The sequence below is a fragment of the Myxocyprinus asiaticus genome, chromosome 13, assembly GCF_019703515.2.
Source record: "Myxocyprinus asiaticus isolate MX2 ecotype Aquarium Trade chromosome 13, UBuf_Myxa_2, whole genome shotgun sequence".
NCBI classification, from domain to species: domain Eukaryota; kingdom Metazoa; phylum Chordata; class Actinopteri; order Cypriniformes; family Catostomidae; genus Myxocyprinus; species Myxocyprinus asiaticus.
In genome coordinates, this window is record NC_059356.1 from 22,379,638 (window position 1) to 22,406,650 (window position 27,013).

The following is a 27,013-nucleotide window of genomic DNA, read 5'->3' on the forward strand; positions in this document are numbered from 1 at the left end:
CTGATATAGATGTAAAGTTTAAAAATTCTGGATCATCAGAAAAGCTTACCTTTGTAAATCCTTACTGTCTTGGGGGGTTGGATAATTTTGATTGCAACTGTATATATATATATATATATATATATATATATACTATATATATATATATATATATATATATATATATATATATATATATATATATATATATATATATATATATATATATATATATATATATATATTGCTAAACCTGCAGAGTTGCGTTCACAATGCGTAAGAGCGATCTGCTCCGTTGAAATAAAGCGAAACTCACAGCACCTCCTGAGAGGATTGGAGACCATTTGCAGCATTCTCATAGACAACATTATTCTTGCAAACAGTTTTCAGACAAATGAAACAGTGAAAAAAGAGTGATAACACGTATTCTACGAGACAGGATCCCGCTGCACGCCTCTGAATAAACAGCGAATCAGACACAAGCATTGACAGCTTTTCTGTTCTTATATGATTAAATATAATAATGTTTCTTCATGCGCATGTCTTTGTGACTAACAGCATTTCTTGTCATGTGTCACTCCAAGACGTCTTACAGGTCACCTGCTTGTTGTGAGTATGAGATTATAGATATATAGATTGAGCCTCGACGCATTTTGAGGGTGGCGGGTGCTATTTCACACCCTGGGTGCACATAAAAAATAACAAACGTTCGTAAAATCGCTAGTAGAAAATGCTCTTAACTGCTAAGATTAATAGTTATTAGGAAAAGAGGCCCAGAACTATATGCATATGTGTGTCTTGGAGAAGCGCTTTCATTGCACACATATCAAATCAGACGTGCATCGGTGGCTTTTCTTTCGTCTGTTCTTCAAAATATAATCACACGTTTCATCATACGCGCATCTTTGTGTTTAATTTCTTGTCATATCACTCCGAGAAGTATTACAGGTCGCCCTCCACAGTGGCTGGTACATCAGCAAAATTACCCGACACTCCGCATGAAAAATTTGCATTTGGCAGGTGTTAATTTCAAACCTTGTTCACCAGGAGTAAGCTGTATGACAAATTTGGGAGAAAGGAAATCAAAACAGTGATCATTGAAGTGTAATTGACTTCAAGCTTTGCAATCGCACCCACACTTTCTGCAGGAAAATTATCTCTAGAAAGTTTTAAACGATCATATGTTGGTGATGAATGGTGAGACACCCAACGAGCCACTTGATTTTTAACAAAGAGCCACTCGTGGCTCGCGAGGCATAGGTTCCCAACCCCTGCTATAGAAGGAAAAACCTTGATGTTAAAATGTATATGAGAAGGGATGTCATAACGCGACACGAGTGTTTTAACCATACGCGGAAATCGCACATAATTTATCAATGGAGTAGGGCAATATAACTTTGGCAATGAACACCCCAAGTGCTTTAGGTATTGGTTCATGTCTGTCGGAACTAGCACTGAGTGCCTGCTTAAAAACGTAAGGGAATTTGTGCAGTTTTGGCTCACCTGCGGCTCTGTGCGTGTCGCCAAACCTATTCAAGTCAGTTTTATTTGTATATTTGCAATTGGTTTTGAAGTTGTGTAGTGTGATCCAGCCTTTAATTAGACAAACAGATGGGTGATACTGGTTTTATTATGGGTGTCACTTCCAGTAAAGGAACCAGCTTATGTTGACATGGATTTGAGAACATGGATTTATATTTGAGAACTGCTTTGCTTCCTCTGTTCCTGTGCTTCATTGTTAGCATACTTTGCTCTCACCCCAGGGTGCCCTAATGAATATGAAATGGTCTTAATACATTTTACAGGATTAAAATCACAGGTTTAAAGTGATGTGTGTAATTTTCAGATGTCAAAACACTTTCTCCAATTCCACAATGTTGGTCTGTGGCATTTCCAAAACACTCCTTTGTTTGAGCGGCCTGACACAGCAGCATTTGCTCAACCACTGGCATAAGTTTGGGGTGGAACTGCCTGTTGGTCCAAACAATGGAAAACTGTGGAAGTGTTTGGGAAACCGTTTGAAACAGTCACTATTTTGTAATTCCTTTTGGTGCCGCTAGTGGCACAGAAATTGCACACTTCAGTTTGCACACTTCAAATAAAAGGGGCCTCTTTAATCTCTTTTTTTTATCATGAACCCAGACCATCAATACATGCCTAAAGGGACTTCCTCATGACTCATGTCAACATTGCCGAATACATTAAGCTCTATGGAGTGAAGCGTCAGCATTACCTCCGTCAAGCACTTTAATGCGGTGCTCAAAGTTCAAGCAATTTCAACTTTCACCCTGTTGCCGCTGACCTTTCGAAGTGTCAGTCAATGATTACGGATAATTCAGATGATGTATCATTATGCGGGCGATGTTAACGGCGAAATTAAAAAGTTCTCTGCAGCACTTTTCATGCGCCGATCAAAGCATCTCTTGACACTGGCATTGAGCGGTGCATTGACATCCCGATGCGAGTCATGTGGCAGCCCCTTAATACAATTTAGTTTTTCAAAATTAAGTTTTTTGTTTTATTTTTGTGTGTGTGTGCATGTAGGAATTGGGTTTTTCACGACAGGCTCTCATCAGTAAGAAGCTTAATGACTACAGGAAGCAAAGGTGAGTTTGGAGAGCATTGTGAATTTGCACTGCTGCAATGGGCACTTTTTAGTCTTTAAGTTGGGGGGGGGGATATCCTATTAGATTGCTGGGTGCATATTTAATGGGTTCAAGTTGTTGTAGCAGTGTGTTTTTAAATTTAACTGTCTCAGGGTTACAATGATCGTCTTCTTCTTGGTTGCCTCCTGTAGTCCAACGGGTAATAAGCTAGACTCCTCACCCAGGGTGCCTCGAATGACATTTCTGATTAGTAAACAAGACAACAGCTGTGCACCTCCACATTCACCAAAACACGAGGCCAAAGATGAGAGTAGCCCCCCTAAATCTCCATGGGGCATAAACATAATGAAGAAGGCCAAGAAGACAAGTCCTAAAGCTTTTGGGGTACGGCTAGAAGACTGCCAGCCTGCTACCAATAACAAGGTGAGTCATTTATCGATGTGTGCTTTAAAGAGCTAGTTTACCCAAAAATGAAAATTCTGTCATCATTTACTCACCCTTATTACTTTCTACCATGGAACACAAAACAAGATGTTTGGCAGAATGTTAGCCTCAGTCACGGTTCACTCTCATTGTGTGGAAATAAAGATGCAATTATAGTTAATAGTGACTGAGGCTGTCACTCCCTGAACATTCTGCCTAAAATCTCCTTTTGTGTTCCACAGAATAAAGTCATGTGGGTTACTGTAAGTGCTGTGCGCTTAAAATGCTTGTTTGTTTGTGTGTAGTTTATCCCCCAGATTGTGGAGATCTGCTGCGGGTTGGTGGAAGACATGGGGCTTGAGTATACAGGGATCTACAGAGTGCCAGGAAACAATGCCGTAGTGTCCATTCTGCAGGAACAGCTCAATAAAGGAGTTGACATCAACACTGCTGAGGAGGTGTGATGTTTGTTCACTCACACATGGTCTCTTTCTGACACACCATCATTGTTACATTTCCACTGGCTCTTTAAGACTGAGTCAACATACTGGTCATTTCCACTTCCCATGCTGAAGGGGATGCTTCCTCATACTGAGAACTCTATGACAGTCAGTTCTGTTCAACAAAATCTGTTCTGTGCCTCTAACTGCTTTCACTTTGTTCTCTCTTGTACAGAAATGGCAGGACCTTAATGTGGTCAGCAGCCTGCTGAAGTCCTTTTTTCGTAAACTTCCAGAACCCCTCTTCACAGATGGTGAGATTTCTCAATATATGGGCAAGCACTATTTTATGTATGTACACAAAACATACTGTATAACATTACTGGTTGTAACATGCAATGACATTTTCTCTTTCTTCTATTTTCCTTGCTCTCTAACCCCTTAGACAAATACATTGACTTTATTGAGGCCAATCGTATGGTGAATGCCAGTGATAGACTTAGGGCAATGAAGAAACTGGTATGCGAGTGTTTTTAATATGTTATTTCTACTACCACATTCTTCTAAATGTTTCTCTGCATACTGTTTTCTTCACATTGCATTGTCTTTTCTTTCTTTTTCCCTGTCTCTCACTTTTTTGCTCTTCTAACAGATCCATGATCTACCAGATCATTACTTCCACACTTTAAAGTTTCTAGTCGGACACCTAAAGACTGTGGCAGACCACTCTGATAAGAACAAGGTGAGTAATATAAGATATTCTGATTAAGACTGCAACAATGCAATGCACATTCGAAATCTTAAACTGTGCATTCAAATTTTGGATGTGTGCCAAACACTGACAGTGACTTCAGACAGATTGCATTCTTGTGCTAAAAAAGGCTAGATGCAGCACAACAAATACAGTTTAACAGAAAGCAGGTGTCTCGAGACATGATTTTAAAAGTTGAAGTTCTTTTTAATTTGACACGGAATCTAAAAAAAACACAGCGTTTCTGCACGAGATGCTGAAAAAGCATCGAAACGCAGAAAATGATCAAATATGTCAAAGTCAAGCACGTTTACATAGAAAAACAAATAGTAAACGAGATGGTTGCAAAAGCGTTCGGTGTGAACAGCCCCTTAGGTGTAGCTCTTTGGCCATTGCACCTTGTTCTCTTGTCAGCGTTTCTCAGATTTGAGCCGTTTCACCACCGAGTTCAGCCGACTAACACTACTATCTGAGAATATTGGTTCCGTACATACAACAGTGATTAATGAAAACATTGCGTTATAGCTGTTATCATAAAGCTTGAGTCTGGGATAGTACTGTGGGACCAGTGCAACACCATGTTAATATAGAACTGTATATAAAAGCATTTGAGAATATGAACCGACTAAATCTTTTTATTTATTTATGTTATTTTATACACATTAGTTTAAAATGGAATGCTCTTTTTTAACAGCCAGTAATGTTTTTTTACAATAATATAAGACGGTGCTGTATGGTTTATATGTATGCATTGTGCCCACTTGTGTACTAAGGAAACAACGTCAATTTAAAAATCAGCTGATTTCAAAATTTAAACTGAATTCGAATTTTGGTAATGTTTTAGGTAAAAATTCAAAATTCGTTTCTCAGCCCAGTTGACAGCCCTAATTATCATAAAATTTTTTCTCATTATTTTACACCTTGGTAAATTATAAAGAATCAGTGCACACCAGAGTAGAGGTCAGCTTTTCATGTATAAGTTTGCGTTTGCATTGGTTAGGTTGTCATTTCAGGTCACAAGGTCTCATTTATGGAGCGGGTTCAGACTTCAACGTATTGCCTGTGCAGACCTCTACCAGAGAGATGGTTGATGATTCCTCATTTAGTCTATAGATAGACTAATCTAATATAATCTCATTATCTAATGAATATAATGATACAGTATTCATTACTCGAATGCTCGAGTTGAGTCTCAAGCTTGAGCCATCTATTTTGGACAGCAAGTCAGATCTGTTTACCGTCATCATTCTCAAGGATTATATGAATACCAGGACACATTTATTTGACATATTCCATTGAAATAACGGATTCAAACAGATCAATTCATGCATTATAATAGTGAAAGATTCTTTTGACTTATGCTCACAAACTTTGTTCCAGGCATCAGAATTTCAAAACTGCTGAACAATTTGCTAATTTAAACTGTTGATATCACAGTGTACCAGGGTTCTTGCGGAAGGGGGGGGATGCGAATCACTGCATTAGGCCATATTGGAAATTTATGACAAGCGATTACTAATGATCAGCTGTTGATGATGATGATGTAGGGTTGATGAAATATGACAATGTTTACTTTTAATTGTTTACATTGTAATATGTTGTAGATTATTATAGGAGTGCATATTTTATTTCTCTTATCTGTTTGAATGAGCAGCTGGAAGCAGTGAAGCGCATACCAGTCCCCGGTGTATTTCTGCCTTTAAAGTTAAAAGTTCCGCTCTATGAATAAAATATTTTTTCCCCCTGGTAATTGGTATTTTTGGTTGCACCATAATCTGCATCTGGAATTTAATTCAGTTTGGACTCTTGTAGCCTCTGCCCAGCCCTCCCCATCACAGAAAGGAAAGACTAATAACATTTTATATAGGCTACCAATTTTAAAAACTATTGGCAGATTAATTTCCTTTCATTCAACACATTATCGTATCAGCAAAATCCAATATCAGTTGACCTCTAATTTGTGTTTATTTAATGGTACATAAACCAATTTTAATGTGATATACTGTATATTTGGAAAACATGTCTTGAGTATTTTAAACTTGCATATATCCTACCCTGTTTTACTGATAAGCATTGTTAAGGCCATGTTGAATGTGTGCCCCTGCCTGTTTAAGTAAGAGTCTGTGATACATGATTTATTTTGAGATTGTGTGTGTTTGTTTTGGTATGGGGATAGGGTATTAATTTTATTTGTTAAGGTCTTGAAAAAGGTCTTAAAATGTCTTAACTTTGATTTTAAAACTCTGCAGCAACCCTGAGTACATTTGTGCTGGGTTATTAGGGTTGCTCTTCAAAGTGTATAAAAGTCTTTGATTGGTGTTGTCTCATAACCTATTTATGTAATATTTTATTGTGTATTTGTTTGTGTGCAGATGGAGCCACGTAATTTGGCGCTGGTGTTTGGCCCTACTCTTGTCCGGACCTCAGAAGACAACATGACAGACATGGTCACCCACATGCCTGACCGCTACAAGATTGTGGAGACACTCATTCAACATGTGAGGCTCATCACACATCACAGACTTAACAGACATTCTCTTTACAGCTAGATTTAATTATGAATCTAAATCATCTCTCTCTCTTTCTCGCTTTATACAGTATGTCTGGTTTTTTAGTGAAGAACATGAAAAGGATGAAAAGGTTAGTTCACTATCGATTCAGTTCATGAGACATTGCTGAACACTTTGGGGAAATTCCTTTCCACAACCTATTTGAAGCCTTTGTATCATAACGCCAGTCTTATGATTGGCAATGGTGTTTGAGCCCCGCCATTTTAGGTGTGCATTTGCCCTATATAAGTGGGCGCTCACACACCATTTCCTCAGAATTTGATTCCTTCAAGACCAACATCATCTCATCTTGAATACGCACCTGGATCAGTCTTCTCTTCACCGTTGATGGACACCCATCAGCGGATGGGATTCTCTGCAGACGCATCAGGATGTTCTTCGCCTGACTCTCAGCGCCTGCAGCGAGGATCACCCGCCCCCTCTAGTGTTCCAGTGAAGAGGTCTCTCCACCTTGCTGCCAGATCAGGTTCTTCGCTCAGTGAGACATCTATCCGCTTACCGCAGCATCCAAGCAGGAGCTGTATCCTTTCATATATATATATAGATATACTGTATATATATTGTAATATTCCGTGACGTAAATTGTGAATATTAAGTGAAGTCAAAAACTCATAAAAGAGCCGCTTGTGTGTACACATATTTTTTAAAGATGTCGTATCTCAAGTGTTCCTGTGAGCGACACATCGCTCCTTCAGACCAACATGAGAGCTGTGTTCGCTGTCTGGGCCGCCCACGCCGAAGCAGCTCTCATGGAAGCAGACTGCCCTCACTGTGTGGACATGAGTCTCAAGACGCTCTGCCCTCATTCTGAGGGATGATTCCGCCTCACGCGCCCTCCTGACCGCTTCCTCTGTGTTAAGTCTCAAGGGACCACATGAGGAAGCACAGTGGGCTGCGAGGTAGAGCTGGAAGAAACTGAGGAGGATCTCGCACCGGCGCAAGTCCCACGAGCCCCTCGATCTTTCCACGCAGCGTCTTCGCCAGTGCAGTACACACGTGATGACCTCTGGCCTTCTATGAATGAGCACGGTGTTGTCGTACTCAGCGGGTCTGATGATGATAATGATGCGTGTCCCTCACAGCATCGGAACAATGGTCCATGGAGGATGCTGCAGCCCCTCACCCCAATGAGGGTGAGGAACGCACACTGGCCATTGATACGAGTTGCTCTGCATCATTGCATGGGGCGGTCAAGGCGCTTGGCCTTGAGTGATCATCTCCTGTCGAGCCGGAAAATTCTCAACTGAATGAATGATTCCTGCACCCCGTCAAAAGATTGTGGTTTGGAAAGCAGTGTCATTCTTCCCTGAGGTTCACATGGAGCTTACCGAGACATCGCGTGCGCCCTACTCTGCGCGTGCCCAGATCGGAGGGGCTGCCGTCCTCAGGCATATTTCAGCATCTTTGTACTGTGATGCAAATAACGCTTTCAGTCCCCAGTAGGAAGAATCCCCCTGGAAGTATATTGAATCTAGAGCTCATGCCTATTCTATTATGTTTCGACTCGTCCTTCCCCGCTATTCTCACCGGGAATGAGTCAGTTTTTATTGAAACGCTTCCTATGCATTGCTTGAATAATATGCGTACCTCATAGCAGCTGCTCGACGTGCGCTGAAGGCTGAAAAAGCTCTTTCTCCCACTCCAATCAAAGTCACTCGCAGTGATAACCACGGGGGATTGGTGTCTATTGTAAGCTTGCACGAGTCTTTACACTATTAGTGCTGTACACGGATGTGTGACGTGAGAAGCTCCCGTCTGATAAGCGGCAACTATCTGTGCCCGTTATCCATGCCCGAGATCACATGGCACGCTTCCGGGCATCTCAGAGAAAAATCAACCCACACTCCACACAAAATGCTCCCGTTTTATAAACAGCAGCTCCCTTCAACACACACACGAAACTCTGCGCCCACCCACGCATTATGTGGTCGCGTGGCGCGCGTTACCGAGCATTTCTCAGTGTGTTAAAAAAATGGTAGTGTGTGGTTATACATTCCGGTTTGTGACGCATCTTCTCGCTTCAACAGCATTCTATCCTCCACATTACAGTGCAGGACACTCCCATTCTGCACTCCGAGTTAGTAAATCTCCTTGTGAGAGAGACAATGGGGTCGTTCCCCGTACTGGAGAGAATGTCACAGCCATTATTTTCTCATCAAAATGCAGAAGGACAGTGGCCTCTGGCCTGTCTGCACCTGTGACATTTGAATTGAGTTCTGTTCATAATGATCACATGCAAACAATTCTCTCTCTTATGTTTGCATGCTCATAAACCATACCTAAGTGTACTTATTAATTTTGGCTCAGGCTATTCTTGAGAATTTGCCTTGCTTCCCCATTTCACACACTGTGCACAACCGCTTCCCAATGGTGAGCGGCGCTATCAAATATAAAGCACCTGCTATCCTGTTATGTGAACGTGTGGCGGGCGCTCACAAGCATGTCAGATTGGGTGCTAAAAATGATCGAACACGGGTATTCGATCTAATTCACACACAAACCACCTCGCTTCAACAGCGCTTTGTCCTCGATGGTTCCGTCATGGAACGTGCCTGTATTACGTGCAGAAACTCACAATCTCCTCGCAAAAGAAGCGATAGAGGTTGTTCCGAGCTGCCGAGCTGTAAAGGATTTTATAGCTGCTACCCTTTCTTTCTGAAGAAAGACGGCCGGCTTCGGCCAATCCTAGATGTGAGATGCTTGAATCACTAAGAAACAGATCTTATCGCACATCCACCTATGGGACTGGTTTGCATCAATAGGACGCGAACTTTCATATCCGAATTGTACCGCGCCACAAGCTGTTCTTGAGATTTTTGTTCGAAGGGATGACATATCAATTCAAAGTGATCAATTCAAAGTCCTTCCTTCCTGATTGTCTCTGGCTCCGCGCACGTTCACGAAATGTGTCGATGCGGCACTCACCCCTTTGAAGATAAACAGCATGTTCATTCTAAATTACCTCGACGATTGGCTATTACTGGCCCAATCAGAGACTCTGCTATGCAAGCACAGGGACATTATACTTCCCCATTTAAACAGCCTGGGTATCAGTGTCAACTGGGCAAAAAGCACACTTTCCCCCAGCCAACAAATCTCCTTTTTGGGTGTTCGACTCGATTTCATGAGCATGCATGCGAACCTCAAGAACGAGCGCATCCAGAAAGTCTTTTCAGAAAATGCTGGGTTTTATGGCGGCCATCATACCATTAGTTCTTTTACACGAGACCTCTCCATTGCTGGCTCAAACACCATGTACCAAGTCACGCCTGGTGTCTGGGGTGCATGCACGTCACAGTGACTCGCCGCTGCCTGGCTGCTCTAGCACCATGGACAGCTCCAAACCTTTATCAGCAGGGTGTGATGCTGGGTCAGGTTTTTAGACAAAAACTGGTGACCACGGATGCATCCAACACGGGTTGGGGCGCACTATGCGATGGATGCCTGGCTTTCAGCACTTGGACAGGTGCAAAACGAGTGTGGCACATTGCTTGGAAATGCTAACCATCTTCTTAGCCGTGAAAGCTTTCCATTCCGACATAGTGAATCATCACGTTCTGATTCGTTCAGACAATATGTCAGTGGGAGCGTACATAAATCGCCAGGGCGGCACTCGATTGCTACCAATGTTGAGCCTGGCGCAACACCTCCACGTGTGGAGCACGCACCATCTCCTTTTCCTGTGCGCAACATATGTCCTGGGCCATTTGAACTGTTGAGCGGACATGCTGTCGCAACAGGCGCCGAAATGGCCCAACCAACCATGGTTTCCAGAATTGATGGAGATATTAGGTGGCCCTCCATGGGAAATACCGCTGAGGAGGGATCTGCTCTTTCAAGTGCAGGGCATGATTTGGCATCCCCGGCCGGAGCTGTGGAACCTGCACGTATTTCCCTTGAACGGAGCGCAACAAACGAGCCAGAATTGGCTCAGTCTGTAATAAACACCATTTTGCAAGCTAAAGCAGCATCTACGAGACACCTCTATGCACTAAAATGGCGTGTGTTTGCAAATTGGTGCTCTTTACGTAGCAAAGACCCAGTGAATTGCCCCACAAGAGCAGTTGGATGCAGGTCTTACTCCATCAGCGCTTAAGGTTTATGTAGCGACCATCTCAGCATTTCATGCCCCAGAGGCTGGCTCCTCCATAGGCAGACATGATCTAATCATAAAGTTCCTTTGGGGAGCGTGGTGCTTGAACCCCCCTCGCCCTGCAACAGTTCCAACATGGGACTTGAGTCTGGTGCTGAGTGCTCACGAGCCCCCGGTTCGAACCTTTGAAATCCGTTGAGTTACGTGTGCTCTCTTTAAAGTTGGCATTGCTGTTGGCTCTGGCTTCAGTCAAACGGGTTGGCAATATGTTGGTTGACAGTTCATGTCTGGAATTCGGTTCCAGGCTTTCAAAAGCCACCATCAATCCCAAAAAAGGCTACGTGCCTAAGGTGATTTCCACATCCTCAGGGCTCAGATAGTGCACCTACAAGCTTTCTCTTCTCCACTGTCTAATTTGGATGAGGAGCAGTTAGCGCATTTATTATGCCCCCTGCAGGCATTACACACGCATGTGGAGTGCACTCGCCAGTTTAGACTGTCAGATCAGTTCTTTGTTTTTTATGAAGGATGCGCAAAAGCATGTCCGTCTCCAAACAAAGGCTATCTCACTGGATCATTGATGTGATCTCCCTTGCTTATGAATCACAGGGCGTGAGATGCCCTATTGGCGTGAAAGCACATTCAACTAGAGGCATTTCCTTTTCATGGGCATGGACAAATGGTATATCCCTACAGGATATATGCTTTGCAGCAGGATGGTCTACACAAAACATGTTCACGATGTTTTATAACCTAGACGTGGCGTCCATCGCTGCATGAGTCCTCTCTGTCTAGAGAACTTACTATTCCAAAACCCGGCGAGTCCCTTATCATGGGCGGGCTACCTGTTATATTTTAATACAGTCGCCTGTGTAGACCACTGCCCAAATTACTCCAACTAGAAGTCACAAGCACTTCCAATAAAAAATAATAAAACCTCCCTCCCTACTTCTGGTATGAAGGAGTTAAATTATACTGTGTGTATTATATGACTCCCCAGACTAATATTAACTTCCCATCTGGTTTTCACCATGTGGGGTTATTCATTTTCATACACACTAAAGAGCTTTTATACTAAGTCACTGCCTGACTTCTATGTGTTTTATACCCTGGTGCATCCAAGGGTATTACGTTACGTAGTGCGACGTGATGGGACTCCGTTCCCCAAAGCGTTCAGCAATGTTTCGTGAACTGAATCGATAGGGAATGTCTCTGGTTACTCTTGTAACCTCGGTTCCCTGAGATGAAGGGAACAAGACATTGCAAACTTGGCTGCACTACTATTTCAGAGTTTCGAGGTACGATTGATGCGTTCTTGTCCTAAGTCAGAAAATTCTGAAGAAATGGTGTGTGAGCACCCGATTATATAGTGCAAAGGCTCAAACACCATTACCAATCATAAGATTGGCGTTATGATACAAAGGCTTCAACTAGGTTGTGGAAAAGTGTTTCCCCAAAGTGTTCAGCAATGTCTCGTTCCCTTCATCTCAGGGAACCGAGGTTACAAGAGTAACCGGAGACGTTTTCTTTGTGTTCAGCGTGTTATATAGAAAATGCTTGATACAAATTTTCTTAAGTCTGGAATCAAAATTTAAAAACAATTTTGGAATATATATTACTTTTGAGTCCATCTGTATGCAAGTTTACTCCTAAAAGTTGACAAAATAAACTTAAAAGATGCACACATTTAAAATGTGTCTTTGTTTTCTGGAAAATCTGATTCAACTTGTTCACAGGAGCATGTACAAATTCTCTCTCTAGAATGAGAATGCCCTTTCCCCCCAATACCACCAGCAGTCATTTAGCAATAGCAAGTAGCAAATCAGTGTTTGACAATGCATTTTAAACTAAAGGCTATTGGCTAATAAAAAATAAAAAAACAATTAAAATCCTTTGATATGCTATGCCCCAACTTCCTGTCTCAAAAGGAAATATTCCAAAACAGGAGAGAATTGTATTTTTCAAATCATTTCATGGGGTCTGTAACAATCTTTACTTGATGCTGAATAGATGAGCATTTCATATGCATTTAAATCTGAACATATATGAATCAACATTTCATGGCATTTCTAAATATTTGAATGTCACCCCTCAGACGCCAGTGGACACAGAGGATGTTCAACCTGCCCCCAATATAGATCACCTCCTCTCTAACATTGGCCGGACAGGCTTGCTAGGGGAAGCGTCAGGTGAGCTTTACTGGTCACAACCAGCAATGTCCAGTCATTTCAAGCTAAAAACAGCCAGTTGTAGTTAACAGTAGTCTCCTTTAGCTGACTAACTGCCAATGGAAACCAGTCACATTCCACCTCAAACATTAAGAAAACATACTTTCATCTGCATGTTTGGCTGGACAGGTTTGTTATTGAATATGCTGAACACATTGGAAATGTAACTGTAATGGATCACACATCCTCATCAAACGTTTCAAGTTTCCTGCATGTTGAATGCTCTACACTTCTCTGAGTTTTGTTTTCTTTTCACATTTTTTAAAATCTTCTTTATATTCACATTCTACTGTCTTTCTCTGTACATTTCTGCATCCCTCTCTTAGCTGAGCCTGTGGAACAGCCACTGCGGTAGGATGGGTTTCTCCTGCCATGCTCTGTGTGTGTCTATTTACTGTATGTGTACAAGAGTGTGCATTTAATGCCAAGTGATTGAGGTGCTTATTGTGTGTGTGTAACTTAATAAAAACAGTAGCAGCCCCAGCCTGTGCCAAGTCCCAGTTTAGATAAAACGTGTGTGCATGTATGTGTGTGGCAAATTGTGTCTTTTTCTTTTTCTTCCCTCTCCCCCATGACAACTACAGTATCTGCCCTTGTACCTTCCATGGCTTCCTTAATGGATTGATGTCACCAGTATGTGACATGATGTCATCAGTGTGTGCTAAATCTTTAATACTGCTATTGTGGGTCCTTTTGCTGCTTCTTTTAAGACCCTGTTCACATTTGAAAACTAGCTGACAATCAGCGCAATGTCGTTTATAATGGATCATGTGTGAACACTGTCTCACAACCACTGTTTGTAGGGGTAATGCTTAATGAATGACACAGAGGCTACATTATGTACTGGAAATCACAAAGTTTAAATTAATACGTTTTATATATATATATATATATATATATATATATATATATATATATATATATATATATATATATATATATATATATGGGAGCCAGTATCATGGATATTTGATCCACCTCTGTGCCTCTCATTAGAAAAGCATTTACTGTATATTTAACATTGTACTGATATAATTTTCACAAACTTTCTCTCTTTACAATGTCTATCTCTCTCCCTATCTCTCCCTGTTCTTAATGGTGCAGACTCAGCCAACAGTGATTCTGCAAAATCTAAGGTCAGTATTGACCAAAGCCTGTATATCTTTTGTTTTTAAAAAACATTAAGATGCTGAAGGACTTACAGCTTTTGGATGGCAAAAAAAAATAAATAAATAAATAAATCTGTAAGCAATTTTGTGATTTGCAACTATTTTTATGCCTTAGTTCCATAGTGTTTTGCTACCAAGTTAATTGTCATACTTTAATTTGTCTTTTTTGAATGCAGTGGTCGGGTTCCAGAAGTAAAAATCACATTCATTTATCTCCCTTGGCAAATTTATTTTTAATGATAACATATAAACCTTTAAAGACGGAGGTTGTTAATCGATGGTACATGCCTCTGTTATAGCCATCAGTCTGCGTTATTTCAACTTCATTGTTAAAAAAATCCTGTTAAATAGTGCAAATCCACCAATCACATCGCAGCCAACAAAACCTGCCAAACAAGCTCTGAAGCGACTGCCCAATCCAATGATGCACTGTGAATGACATAATCGAGTCTACACTCTCCCTACTTGTATATTTGCATATATCTGAATATTTTGCAATAAAATTAAAATGTATTGTTCCTAAACTTATCAAAACATTTCAATTAATATTTGTATATTTTTACTTAATATTTTTTCATTCGATTACGTCATTCACAATGCTTCATGGGATTGTAGTCTGTGCCCTTATTAAAGACATTAAGTGCACAGTCCTGAAACTTTGTCTTTTTCTATGATCTTCAAATACTTTTTTTTTGCTTCAAATCACAGTTTGTAATGTTGTGATTCACCTCGGACATGGTTGATTTGGTTCATAGCTTAGAACTCATGATTTTATGAAATCCCTATGTAAGAAATGAATGATAAAAATACTTCTGGAACCAAGACAGCTGAAAAAGGGTTAAAATCTATTGCCCACTTGACTTAATTGCTTTCACATTTCTCTTAGGAGTCATGGGGTTCAAAACGTGACTTTACTGCCAAAGATATCCTGACATTGTCCATTATGTCGGCTGTGACCTGGAAACGCAGAAAACGGCATAACGCCCGCCTCCTGGGCAGCAGCACAGATGACGACTCTGAGCATGAGCTCATTAAATCTTGTCCCTGCGAAAAAGACGACTTGCAAGAGATGGGGCAAGTGGCATCCTTCTGTGCCCCACGAGCAGAGGAAGAGGAGGATGTGGAAGAAGAAGAGGAGGAGGAAGCAGAGGAGGAGGGAGAAAGACAGACAACACAAGAGCAGAAAGAGGAAGTAGTTCCCAGCATATCCTCCATGGAGGAAGCTCCACCAGTCGTGCTGCTAGAAGAGGAAGAAGAGCAAAGTTCAGAAGTGAAGGGTCACAGTTGGCGAGGAGATGATGCACGTTCCATTGTGTCAGGGTACTCGACTCTGTCCACGCTAGGACGGAGCTTAGTATCAGAGGGGCGGGGCGAAGATGCAGATGATGAGCACAGTGAACTGGTGAGTGAAACCGATAATGAAAGTGGCTTCGCCTCAAGCTCCCTCACCCAGGAACGGCCGGAGAAAACAGCTTGTTCCACTCAAAACTCCAAGACGTCACCTGAAGCGCCACGCAGCTTTCTCTATTCGCACTGCAAATCACCCTCTGCTACCTCTGGCTCCACCCCTGCTCCACCTCCTTCTTCGACCCACATTAACCCTTACCCAGAAGACAGAACTTCTAATGGAGCAGTACACTCATCCACTCCCTCTAGCTCCCCTTACACATCATCTGCTTCCCAGCGCCTCCACGGCCGCAACTCCTTTAACTCACACCGCCTCATGCAGTGTGACACCCTCGCCCGACACCGGCTAAAGGGAGACAAAGCCAAAGTGCCCTCTGTGGACCTCTCAGAACTTTACAGCTCCTCCATCATGGAAGGTGAGCAGCGACCCAGTCTGACTCAGATGCAGGGCTCCATCCCTGAGTCCTCTCCATCAACTTCTTCAAGTTCCAAATCCTTCAAAGGGGTTAGCGCGAGAAATGAGTGTGCTCCAACATCTGCAGCTGTGTCTGGAAGTAAGAGCTGCTCTTTGTCTCCTAGGCAGGGTTCCCTGGCAGATCAGGTACAGGCTCGATTGCTGGGCTCAGCCAATGACTTGCGCAGCATTGGCCTGAGGAAGCAGCTCTCGCCAGAAACACGTAGAAAGAGACGTGCATGGAGGAGGCACACCGTGGTGGTCTCACCCACAGATTGTTCTGACAAGAAAGCTGCCCTTGCTGCTGCTCACTCTACTAGCAACAAAAACCTCCCAATGCTATCCCCCAAACCACTAGCTTCCCCTGCTGAAAGTCGAGACCTTAGAGAGTCCCACCCCAAGAGCTCAGAGACCAAAGCCCTTACTGCACGTCGGGCCCCACCTACCTCTCGCTTCCGTGATTTCTTGTAACAATGTAAAATGACTGTGTACAGGCTAGTGAACCAAGAGAGCTGGATTTGGGCTTTGTTGTAGCTGTGTCCTCAAAGTATGTTCCACCAGCTCAGTGTTTCTCAGTCCTAGTCCTGGAGAATCCCAACAATGCACTTTTGCATGGATCCCTTTTTATCCCACCTGATTCAACTCATCAGCACATAAGTAGAGGTTCCATGACCTCAGTTTGGTGTTTCAATAAAGGTTGGGTGTGTCAATTAGGGTTCTTCAGGACCAGGATTATATAAATAGTCTCACTCTGTTTTCTCTGAATCTCAGCCAAACGGTCATAGTCTAAAGATACCCCATTTCAGTTTTGACAAAATGTGTAGTTACTGACTTTTGCCTTTGCCATCTAATATAGTATCCAGCTGTATCAGGAAGTGGATCACATGTGCTCCATTGTCAGTGCTCACATTGGTAGTCGCATTAAATTTGTTGCATTGCCAATGGTCATGGTCACTCATGTTACCTCAAATCGCCAACTCTTATTGAAATTGAGTGACTTACAGTCACTTTGTCATCACTTTATAGCTGTCAGTGTGAATTCTCTGCTAAGTTGGAGTGTGAGAATACAAACTATGGTTACTCAAGATTTATTTAAGCATTGATTGGTCAAAGTCACCTGCATGGCAGAGGGGCTTTTCAGTGTTGCCAAAGTTTTCTTTGCTTTTCTTCTTCCTTTGCTTGGCCAGTCACATGACATCATTTTGTTCTTTATGTTACTGTCAAGACACTTGCGACTCATGTCATGGAGTGCTTTTTTTTTTTTTTTTTTAAAGTCTCAAACAAAGCAGACAAAGCAAAGGAGCTAATTCTCCAAACATGCCAGTACAGTATTGGTTAAACAGTGTTAGCAAACAGGATCTGACAGTATAGCAGTTGTAACACAGGCCACTGACTTTGTGCATAAATCTACAAGTAACTTGAATGCTACATTAAAAACCATAAGAGGCAATGTGGTATGTTCACCTTCCCACATATTCATTTATATTGAGTAACAACTCATTGGTGAAATCAGTTCATATGGATGTATATGTGTGTCTGAAATTGCCTGTGTAAACAGTATGTGGTTGAGTATGTGTGTCAAACTATTTTGTAACATTTGTACAAAGCCTTGCTTAAGTTAACCTTGTAAATACACATATATTATATTATAATTCCTTTTTTGCTTAATTTAGTTTTTATATGGTTTACAAAAGTGCACTTTGTGCACGGTCATTTTCTTTCAAGATGCTACTTGAAATGTTTTTCCTTAATGTTTTTGTATGTTTGTTTGATACACAGTATATACTGTACATATATTTTGTATGAATATAATAAGTACTTTTATTTGGAAATTTTGGGGTGTACCTCTTTTAACTCCACTCCCCTGTTAATGGCCTTTCTCTGTGACTTACAAATACTATGCAGAAATCTATACACCTCAATGCAAAGAAAAGAGATCTAACCTGCAAAGAGTGTCTGTCACAAGCTATAATAAATTCTTATTGCTGAGCATATTTAATTCTGGTTTTGTGATGTATTGTGTGAAAGTGATTGCTAACAAATTACTGTTATTCACATTTTGTGTCTCTGCTGCTAAGAAAGATTTTAACTTTAAAAATTTGAGTATTTTGGTCCAATGATCGTAATGAACATTTAATGCAATGCATTTAATTTATTAGAACTTTTGTACTCTGACAAGATCTTCCAAAACCTTAAGCTTTGTGAAGCTGATTACATCTGAAAATTTTCTTACAGTGATTCTCAATTATCTATCCAAAATGATAAATTATTCTCGCATCTACTACAGTACATGTAGTAAACAACATTGCATATATGCAATGCACATCATGCACAGTACTTGTTTAAATGATCTTCAATGCTGGTACTGATCTCAGACCATTTAATATCAGTCTGAATGCAGAGCTGTGTGTGCGTGTGTGTGTGTGTGTGTGTGTGTGTGTGTGTGTGTGTGTGTGTGTGTGTGTGTGTGGGCAGGTTTAAGTGGTTTACGAGGACTTATTTTTAGGTTACAAACTGGTAATTACAAGGATATTACACTATAAATGTGGTTTATGAGGACATTTCTAGTGTCCCCATAATTCAAATCACTTAAAAAACATACTAAACAATGTTTTATTGAAAATGTAAAAATGCAGAAAGTTTTTTGTGAGGGTTAGGATTAGGGGTAAGGTTAGGGGATAGAATCTATAGTTCGTACAGTATAAAAATTATTATGTCTATGGAGAGTCCTCATAATGATAGCTGCATCAACGTGTGTGTGTGTGTGTGTGTGTGTGTGTGTGTAGGTTTGGCTATTCTTGTGAGTGCCAAATGTTTGAAAATGTCCTCACTAATATAGAGAATCTTGTTGAAACCCCACTAGTGAGGACATTTTAGGTGGTCCTCACTAGTAAAACAAAGGCCCATAAATCGGCCAAATCTTGTTTAGCTTTAAATCTACTAATGTGCGCAGGTTTCTGTGAGGGTTAGGTTTAGGGTTAGGGAATAGAAAATATCATTAGCCTGCTATGAAATTAGTGGAAGTCTATGAGATATCCTCACTTATATAGTGAAACAAACGTGTGTGTGATGTTGTTGTTGTGTTGAGAAGTATACAATACTTGATGTTAAATTCATAGTAATTGCTTACTATAATACATGTAATGTGGAACTGCACCACTAGGGGCTCCAGTGAGTAAATTGTGTTGAGCAATGTTTAGAAGAAGAAGAATAAAGTAATGTGGTTGATCCATACACCGCATGTAGCGTGTTCTGATAACCCTCAGAGACCCAGCATAGCAGAACTGCAACATTTTTTCAAAGCAATCAAATAATACCTAATTTTCATTAAATACTGGTAAAAACTACACATAACAGTAGTTGACACTCAAGAGCTTTCTCACTACATCAGTTTTGGTGGTAAAAAACTGTCTCAGCTTGCTTAATTCAAAACAAAAAGGTTCCAGCTTGCTGACACAAAGTTTAACACTTCTGGAACAAATAAAGCCATTTTCAAGTAAGTATTTGACATCAGATATGTTTTTTCTTAATTCCTAACACGTTTAGTGATTGAAAAAAGCTTCTTAAAATTAACGACACTTAAATCTGAGACCACTTTTTTAAGTGTAGCAAAAATGCAACGCTGGGCATTAGTGGTCAAACTTTTGTCTATATTTATCACAATGAAACCTGTTCAGTAAATCATATATAAACTATTCCAAATTATTTTCAGCTCTTTTCTTAGCTGTTTTCTCATTATTGTCTCATTAATTAATTTATTTATTTTTTAATTGTACTACATACGTATATCACATTGCATACAGTTGATGTTGTGGCTTCTGCCACCTCTGTGAAACATGACTCTTGAAGTCTTGGGGTTTTGATGCCAGAAGATAGACTTTATTATCAGAGATAAAAAAAAAAAAAAAGCAGAGCTGCTCTGCAGTTGCAACATCTCCAGCAAATGGGTTCCTTCTCACTTATATATGATCTACCAAGGCATGGTTAATACATTCCATACATGTCACCATTATCTATCATCCTATTCTTTGACTCCAGTCCGTTTATTTTAAGAAGTGGACAGGAGCCACCTGTGGAGGAACTTCACCATATATTTTCTCAGTGGTCACATAGCATTTTACCCTATGTGAGCACATTCCATTCCTATACAGGCTGCTTCACACACACACTAAGATTCATGCTTAACCATCAGAAATAACTGTAGAATAACATGGCTATATTAATATTGATTATTATTAATTTATACTTAACTTGATAAAAATATTCTACATATCCCCCCTCTGGGACTTACATAAGTCCCACCTTCACTGTCCTTATTCAGAGTGCAGTTTGCAGTCATAATTCAGTCTCCTCAGCTATGCTGTCTAGTGAGTTAAGTCACACAACTTCATTACCAATGACCAGATTATGCAACCGCACTCCGGTGGAGATTTCCGAATCAAACGTCTCCATCCAAGTTTGATTAAGAATGTAGTAAATGTTTCTGTCTCATTATTCCTTCATTCAATAAATAAAACCCATAAGCATGTTATACTGTAAGCATGAGTGTGCAATTGGTTCAGCCTTGTCTTTGGTTGTCACAGTTATAAAACATAAAACAGAATATTCATCATAATATTAAGAGTTCTTTTTTGTAGTATAGATATCTTCAACCCAGATACTTTGCGCATCATAGAGGGTCACCCTTTGGGGAGAGGTTAGGCTAGCACTTACACCCAGGGTATGGCTCATTATTCATCTCCTCATACATATCTTCATTGGAGGAATCAATTTCCTCCCAGTCTGGTATTTCTGTCCATCCAGAGTAGGTGTCATTGCATTGGACCGTTCACATTGATCAATGTCATCTGCTTCACTGTTGCTCGGATCAAAAATTATTTTACCAATGGTAACACACAACAGAATATTATTCCTCCCACAAGGATTGTTATTCTAATCATTATATTCAAATCAAATCAAAAATCAAATCAAATCAAATCACTTTATTGTCACACAGCCATATACACAAGTGCAATGGTGTGTGAAATTCTTGGGTGCAGTTCCAATCAACATAGCAGTCGTGACAGTGATGAGACATATACCAATTTACAATAACATCAAATTAACACAACACAATTTAAACATCTGTTATACACATAATTACACTCAACAGTATACAAATAATACATTGTACAGTATACAATACGCACTATATAGATACACATTATTCAATAAAAATAAAAAATAAAGATATATAAAAAAGTATATATATATATAGAATGTACAGTATTGTACTGTATTGACATTCAGGCTGTCGGATGATAGTCAGTTGTTAAGAGAGAATATAATATAATAATAATAATATAATTTATGACAGTCCGGTGTGAGATATAAGAGTAAGAGTAATAAAGTGCAGTGCTGATGTATTTTGATTGTGGGAGATCAAGAGTTCAAAAGTCTGATTGCTTGGGGGAAGAAGCTATCATGGAGTCGGCTGGTGTGGGTCCTGATGCTGCGATACCGCCTACCTGATGGTAGCAGTGAGAACAGCACATGGCTCGGGTGGCTGGAGTCTCTGATGATCCTCCGAGCTTTTTTGACACACCGCCTTGTATATATTTCCTGGAGGGAGGGAAGCTCACCTCCGATGATGTGTCTGGCAGTTCGCACCACCCTTTGCAGTGCTTTGCGGTTGTGGGTGGTGCTATTGCCGTACCAGGCGGAGATACAGCCAGTAAGGATGCTCTCTACAGTGCAGGTGTAGAACCGTGTGAGGATGTGGCAGTTCATTCCAAACTTCCTCAGCCGTCTCAGGAAGAAGAGGCACTGATGAGCCTTCTACACAACGACTTCAGTGTGGATGGACCATGTGAGTTCCTCAATGATGTGGACACCCAGGAACTTGAAGCTGCTGACTCTCTCCACTGGTGCTCCATTGATGGTAATGGGACTGTGTTCTTTGTCTTTTCTTCTGAAGTCCACCACAAGCTCCTTTGTCTTACTGACGCTGAGGGAGAGGTTGTGCTCCTGACACCAGTGTGTCAGAGTGTGTACCTCCTCTCTGTAGGCTGTTTCATCATTGTCAGTGATCAGACCTACCACTGTCGTGTCATCAGTAAACTTAATGATGGCATTGGAGCTATGTGTTGCCACACAGTCATGTGTGTACAAGGAATACAGTAGTGGGCTGAGAACACAGCCCTGCGGGGCTCCAGTGTTGAGGGTCAGTGATGAGGAGATGTTGCTGCCTATTCTAACCACCTGGCGTCTGCTTGACAGGAAGTCCAGGATCCAGCTGCACAGTGAGCTGTTTAAGCCCAGAGCCCGGAGTTTCTCATCTAGCTTGGAGGGCACTATGGTGTTGAATGCTGAGCTGTAGTCTACAAACAGCATTCTCACATAAGTGTTCTTTTTTCCAGGTGGGAGAGAGCAGTGTGTATTGTAGATGCAATGGCATCATCAGTGGAGCGGTTGTTGCGGTAAGCAAACTGCAGCGGGTCAAGAGAGAGTGGCAATACAGAGCAGATGTAATCTCTGATTAGTCTCTCAAAGCATTTGCTGATGATGGGGGTCAGAGCAACAGGATGCCAGTCATTTAAGCAAGTTATTTTTGATTGTTTTGGAACAGGCACAATGGTGGATGTTTTAAAGCATGTGGGGACTACAGACAAAGAGAGGGAAAGGTTGAAAATGTCCGTAAAAACACCAGCCAGTTGGTTCGCGCACGCTCTGATGATGTGGCCCTGAATGCCGTCTGGACCCGCGGCTTTGCGGATATTCACCCGTTGGAAGGATCGGGTTACATCCGCTACAGAGACGGAGAGTGAACTAACCTCTGTAGCTTCAGCCGCGAGAGCTCTCTCCGCGAGGGCGGTGTTATTTCCCTCGAAACGAGCATAAAAAGTATTTAGCTCATCCGGTAGAGAGGCAGCGGTGTTCATGGCGGAGTTTTTATTCTCTTTAAAGTCTGTGATGATGTTAATTCCCTGCCACATTCTTCTAGAGTTGGTGGTGTTAAACTGTCCATCAATCTTACTTCTGTACTGGCGTTTTGCGGTTCTGATAGTTTTTCGGAGGGCATAACTGGCTTGTTTATGCTCCTCCGCATTCCCGGAATTAAAAGCGGAGGTCCGCACATTAAGTGCCGCGCGAACATCGCTATTGATCCAAGGTTTCTGATTCGGATAGATCCGTATTGTTCTGGTTGGAACGACGTCCTCTACGCACGTTCTGATGAAACACATTACGCTATCCGCGTAAAGCTCGATGTCATCATCAGAGGCGGACCGGAACATCTCCCAGTCCGTGTGATCAAAACAGTCTTGTAGCGTAGAGTCTGATTGGTCCGACCAGCACTGGATCGTTCTGAGGGTGGGTGCTTCCTGTTTCAATTTCTGCCTGTAAGCAGGCAGAAGCAGAATGGAAGAGTGGTCCGATTTGCCAAATGGTGGGCGGGGGAGGGATTTGTAGCCATCCCGGAATGGAGAGTAGCAATGGTCCAAAACCCTGTCCCCTCGTGTGTTGAAACTTATGTGCTGGTGATATTTTGGTGCGACTGATTTTAAACTGGCTTTATTAAAGTCCCCAGTCACAATGAACGCGGCCTCAGGGTGCGCGGTTTCCTGCTCACTTATTCTCCCATACAGTTCCTTGAGTGCCGGGTCTGTGTCGGGTTGTGGGGGAATGTACACAGCAGTGATAATGACCGCTGTGAATTCCCTCGGTAGCCAGAATGGTCGACACAGAAGCATAAGAAATTCCAGATCAGGAGAGCAGAAAGACTTGATAGAATGTACGTTCCTCTGATCACACCAGGATTTGTTGATCATAAAACATACACCACCTCCTCTGCTTTTACCTGAGAGGTCTTTCGCTCTGTCCGCTCGGTGTACGGAGAACCCCGCGGGTTCAGTGGCTGAGTCTGGAATCTCCGCAGACATCCAAGTTTCCGTAAGGCAGATAATGCAGCAGTCCCTTGTATCTCGTTGGAATGAGATTCACGCTTTCAGCTCGCAGAGCTGTTATCCAGCTTGTTATCCAGCTTGTTATCCAGAGACTGAACATTTGCCAGTAGAATAGTGGGTAGCGGGGGTCGATTTGCACGCCATCTTACTCTGATGAGAATGCCGGCTCTGTTTCCCCGGTGTTCTCATCAGAGTAAGACGCCTATCCAATCGTGTACCCCATTTCTTAAACAATCCTATTTAAATTGTTATAAACAAACAAGACAAGCAATGTTAATCTTTAGTCACCACCATGTTTTCTTTTTCCATTCTTCATTAATATTAAAATGTACATGAGTTCAATAAACGCATAAGTAAAAAGTAATAAATCATTTTTCAATCTTAATTCTTCATCATACAAACATTCCCAGGTTTGTTTAATACTTCTTTAATAAGTCAGGCACTCCTTTGTTTGTAACAAATCTCAAAACGTTAAACCCAAAATCTATAATTAATCTTCTACACAGGGTATGATCCCCTGATGGCACAGTGACAAAATGCTTGGTATTTAACACTGTGATAAATTGTTTTCATAAAGCGGTTATTAAAATGCAGTCAGGTTGAGTGGAACTCACAATTTTCAGGCAGGTTTCTTCTAGACTTCCCTTTTGATGCTTCCGACCTAAAAGCATCCATCCACTTCCTTAAACCCATCTCACCCATTCTTGGGCAGGCTAACAAGGGCGGTGATGCCCTGCCTTAGGTTGCCCCCCATTTTTTCCATTGGAGAGTCTTACCCATCATTGGCTCATCACCTCATCCCACTGGTCTCGATACCGCTCAGTCCTATTAGCCAATCCTTAACAATTTGGTATCAGTAAACAGATATTTTCTTTTGTTTCAGGGAGTATCACATGAGAACTGTCACAGCCAGTGGAACCATCTACAACTGCTTAAATATGGAGACAATTCAAAACATGGTCAAATTCAAAAAGCATTATTCAAAATGTAACAATCTATTAAAATTGTCCAAATTAAAAGTAAAATGCTACAATTGAACTCATTTACAGATCATTAATTTCCATTCAGGTTGTATTTCTGCTACTTTAGCAAACATCACAAAAGACCATGTATCATGGTGGGGACTAACATCAGAACAAAACAAAATAAAGGTAGCCTCTGTCAAACTTCTAGGAAGCTTAATTTAAAAACATCACCTTAATTCAATAATAGTCTCTAGATTTTTTTGAACCTATGTCTATTCTTCCAGATTAACTTTCAACTGAATCTCTTTAGTATAAACCCTTAACTTTAGATTGCCCTCTGAATATATAAAATCATTAATCATTAATCATGCTGAGGAAAGCTGTTTGAACCTCTCCTTCATATCACTGTATCTAACATTATTGTCAAATCACATCATTTTTCATATACAATAAAATACAATCAAAAGAAAATAAAACAATTTAGAGATGTGCCTTTAAGCACCCTTCAAAAACATAAACTGAGAGTGAGAGGGAGGGTGGGGGAGGAATTCGGAGGGGGATATTCCACTCCTTCACACTGTTTCTATTCTCATTACAGCTAAGTGAAAATAGTGATAATTATACAACACATGTCTTGTAGTCCTGTCATCTTATTACTAATATAATCCCCTCTTTTTTTAAGTCAATTAACTCTCTTATGATTACTTTCTCCCTTTTCTTACTCTGTCTCAGGAGAAGGAACTTTCATTCTATCTAATGAAGCAACACAAATCACCTCTTTAAACAAACAGAAAAGTAATTAGAAATTTTAAACAAAATAAAGTAGTAATGAGGCACAATGGAAATTCAAACAAATCTATTTTCTTGTGTTTTGAAATAATTGCTCATTAAAATACACTACATCCTTTTAATTTCTCATGACTCTTATTTTTTATATCCTAATGTTTATCATCATTTAACAATAAGATTTTTCATTTATTATTCTCTTATACTTCTCAGCATTTCCTGACAAATTATTCAGTTAAATAGTAGAGACAAACATCATTGTGCAGAAACTGTATGCCTCTAAAGTGATAATTTCATGGATTCATCTCAAAATAGAAATAGTTTACTAGAAAAAGACACTCAATCAACTCTTTGAAGCATCAATTTACCTTTTTCTTTAAAGTGAGGGTACTCTCTGGAAACTTTGGGGGGTAACCAATCAATAGGTAACTCTAACTTTGCCATCAAGTTTTAATATTTATTCTAACTGAATAAATCAGCGGTTAGATGCTGGATTTATACCCTCAGAACAATTTAGACATGGGTATTGAACCCATTGATGGCATTCTGGTTAGTCATATAAGACTGAAATCAACTTATCCAGAGAAGTTTGAATCCAAATTTGAAATGTCAAATCAGTATTGATTAACAGCAATCATGAGAGCAGGAGGGTCAATCAGATAATAGCCCACATCATTTTCAGTCTTTTTTCCTACGGACTTCCTCCTGCAGTATTAACAACTTCAATAAATCATCTGGCCCAGCCATCTGCAATGGTGAGAGACTGGTTCCAGAATGAGTTAATGAAACAACATACACATAATGATGACAACAGAAAGGGTAAAACATAGTTAGTATCAAAGACACTATCAGAGCATCTGAGCAAAACTGTTTACAATGTTTGCTTAGTTCCTTCTCCTTATTGGAGGTTGGGACTTTATTTTCCATTTTATCTGGCATGATTGGTCACAGAACAAACCCAAGGAAAAAGCATCACAATATTGGCAAGGGTGCCACAAATAAAGATCAGAAAACAGGTATTAAGAGCACAACTTCAGCAAATTGGAACTGCAGAGAACATGAAATGATCCAAATCATTCTTAATTTCCTTTCCTTTAATTTTAGTCTTAAAGGCAGCTTCTCAGTGTACCCATGATCAACCAATGCTACACTGTGTGTATAAAACAAGAAAATTGAAGAAAAAATATCTAATCTTAATT

The 27,013-nt window shown here is 40.8% G+C and overlaps 1 protein-coding gene across 5 annotated transcripts in view; it reads left to right on the forward strand.

The window, feature by feature from the left end:
• LOC127450133 (rho GTPase-activating protein 23-like) overlaps positions 1–17,393 on the forward strand; it is a 137,845-nt gene extending 120,452 nt beyond the window's left edge. For all 5 annotated transcript variants that reach the window (XM_051713940.1, XM_051713939.1, XM_051713938.1 and 2 more), the window contains 11 exons: positions 2,524–2,585; positions 2,777–3,008; positions 3,314–3,466; positions 3,684–3,762; positions 3,894–3,967; positions 4,101–4,190; positions 6,572–6,697; positions 6,798–6,839; positions 12,958–13,051; positions 14,195–14,226; positions 15,146–17,393. In XM_051713940.1, coding sequence (XP_051569900.1) covers positions 2,524–2,585; positions 2,777–3,008; positions 3,314–3,466; positions 3,684–3,762; positions 3,894–3,967; positions 4,101–4,190; positions 6,572–6,697; positions 6,798–6,839; positions 12,958–13,051; positions 14,195–14,226; positions 15,146–16,591 — 2,430 coding nt within the window. In that variant the 3' untranslated portion in view covers positions 16,592–17,393. The remainder of the gene's footprint in view (positions 1–2,523; positions 2,586–2,776; positions 3,009–3,313; positions 3,467–3,683; positions 3,763–3,893; positions 3,968–4,100; positions 4,191–6,571; positions 6,698–6,797; positions 6,840–12,957; positions 13,052–14,194; positions 14,227–15,145) is intronic.
• The last annotated feature ends 9,620 nt before the right edge of the window (positions 17,394–27,013 follow it).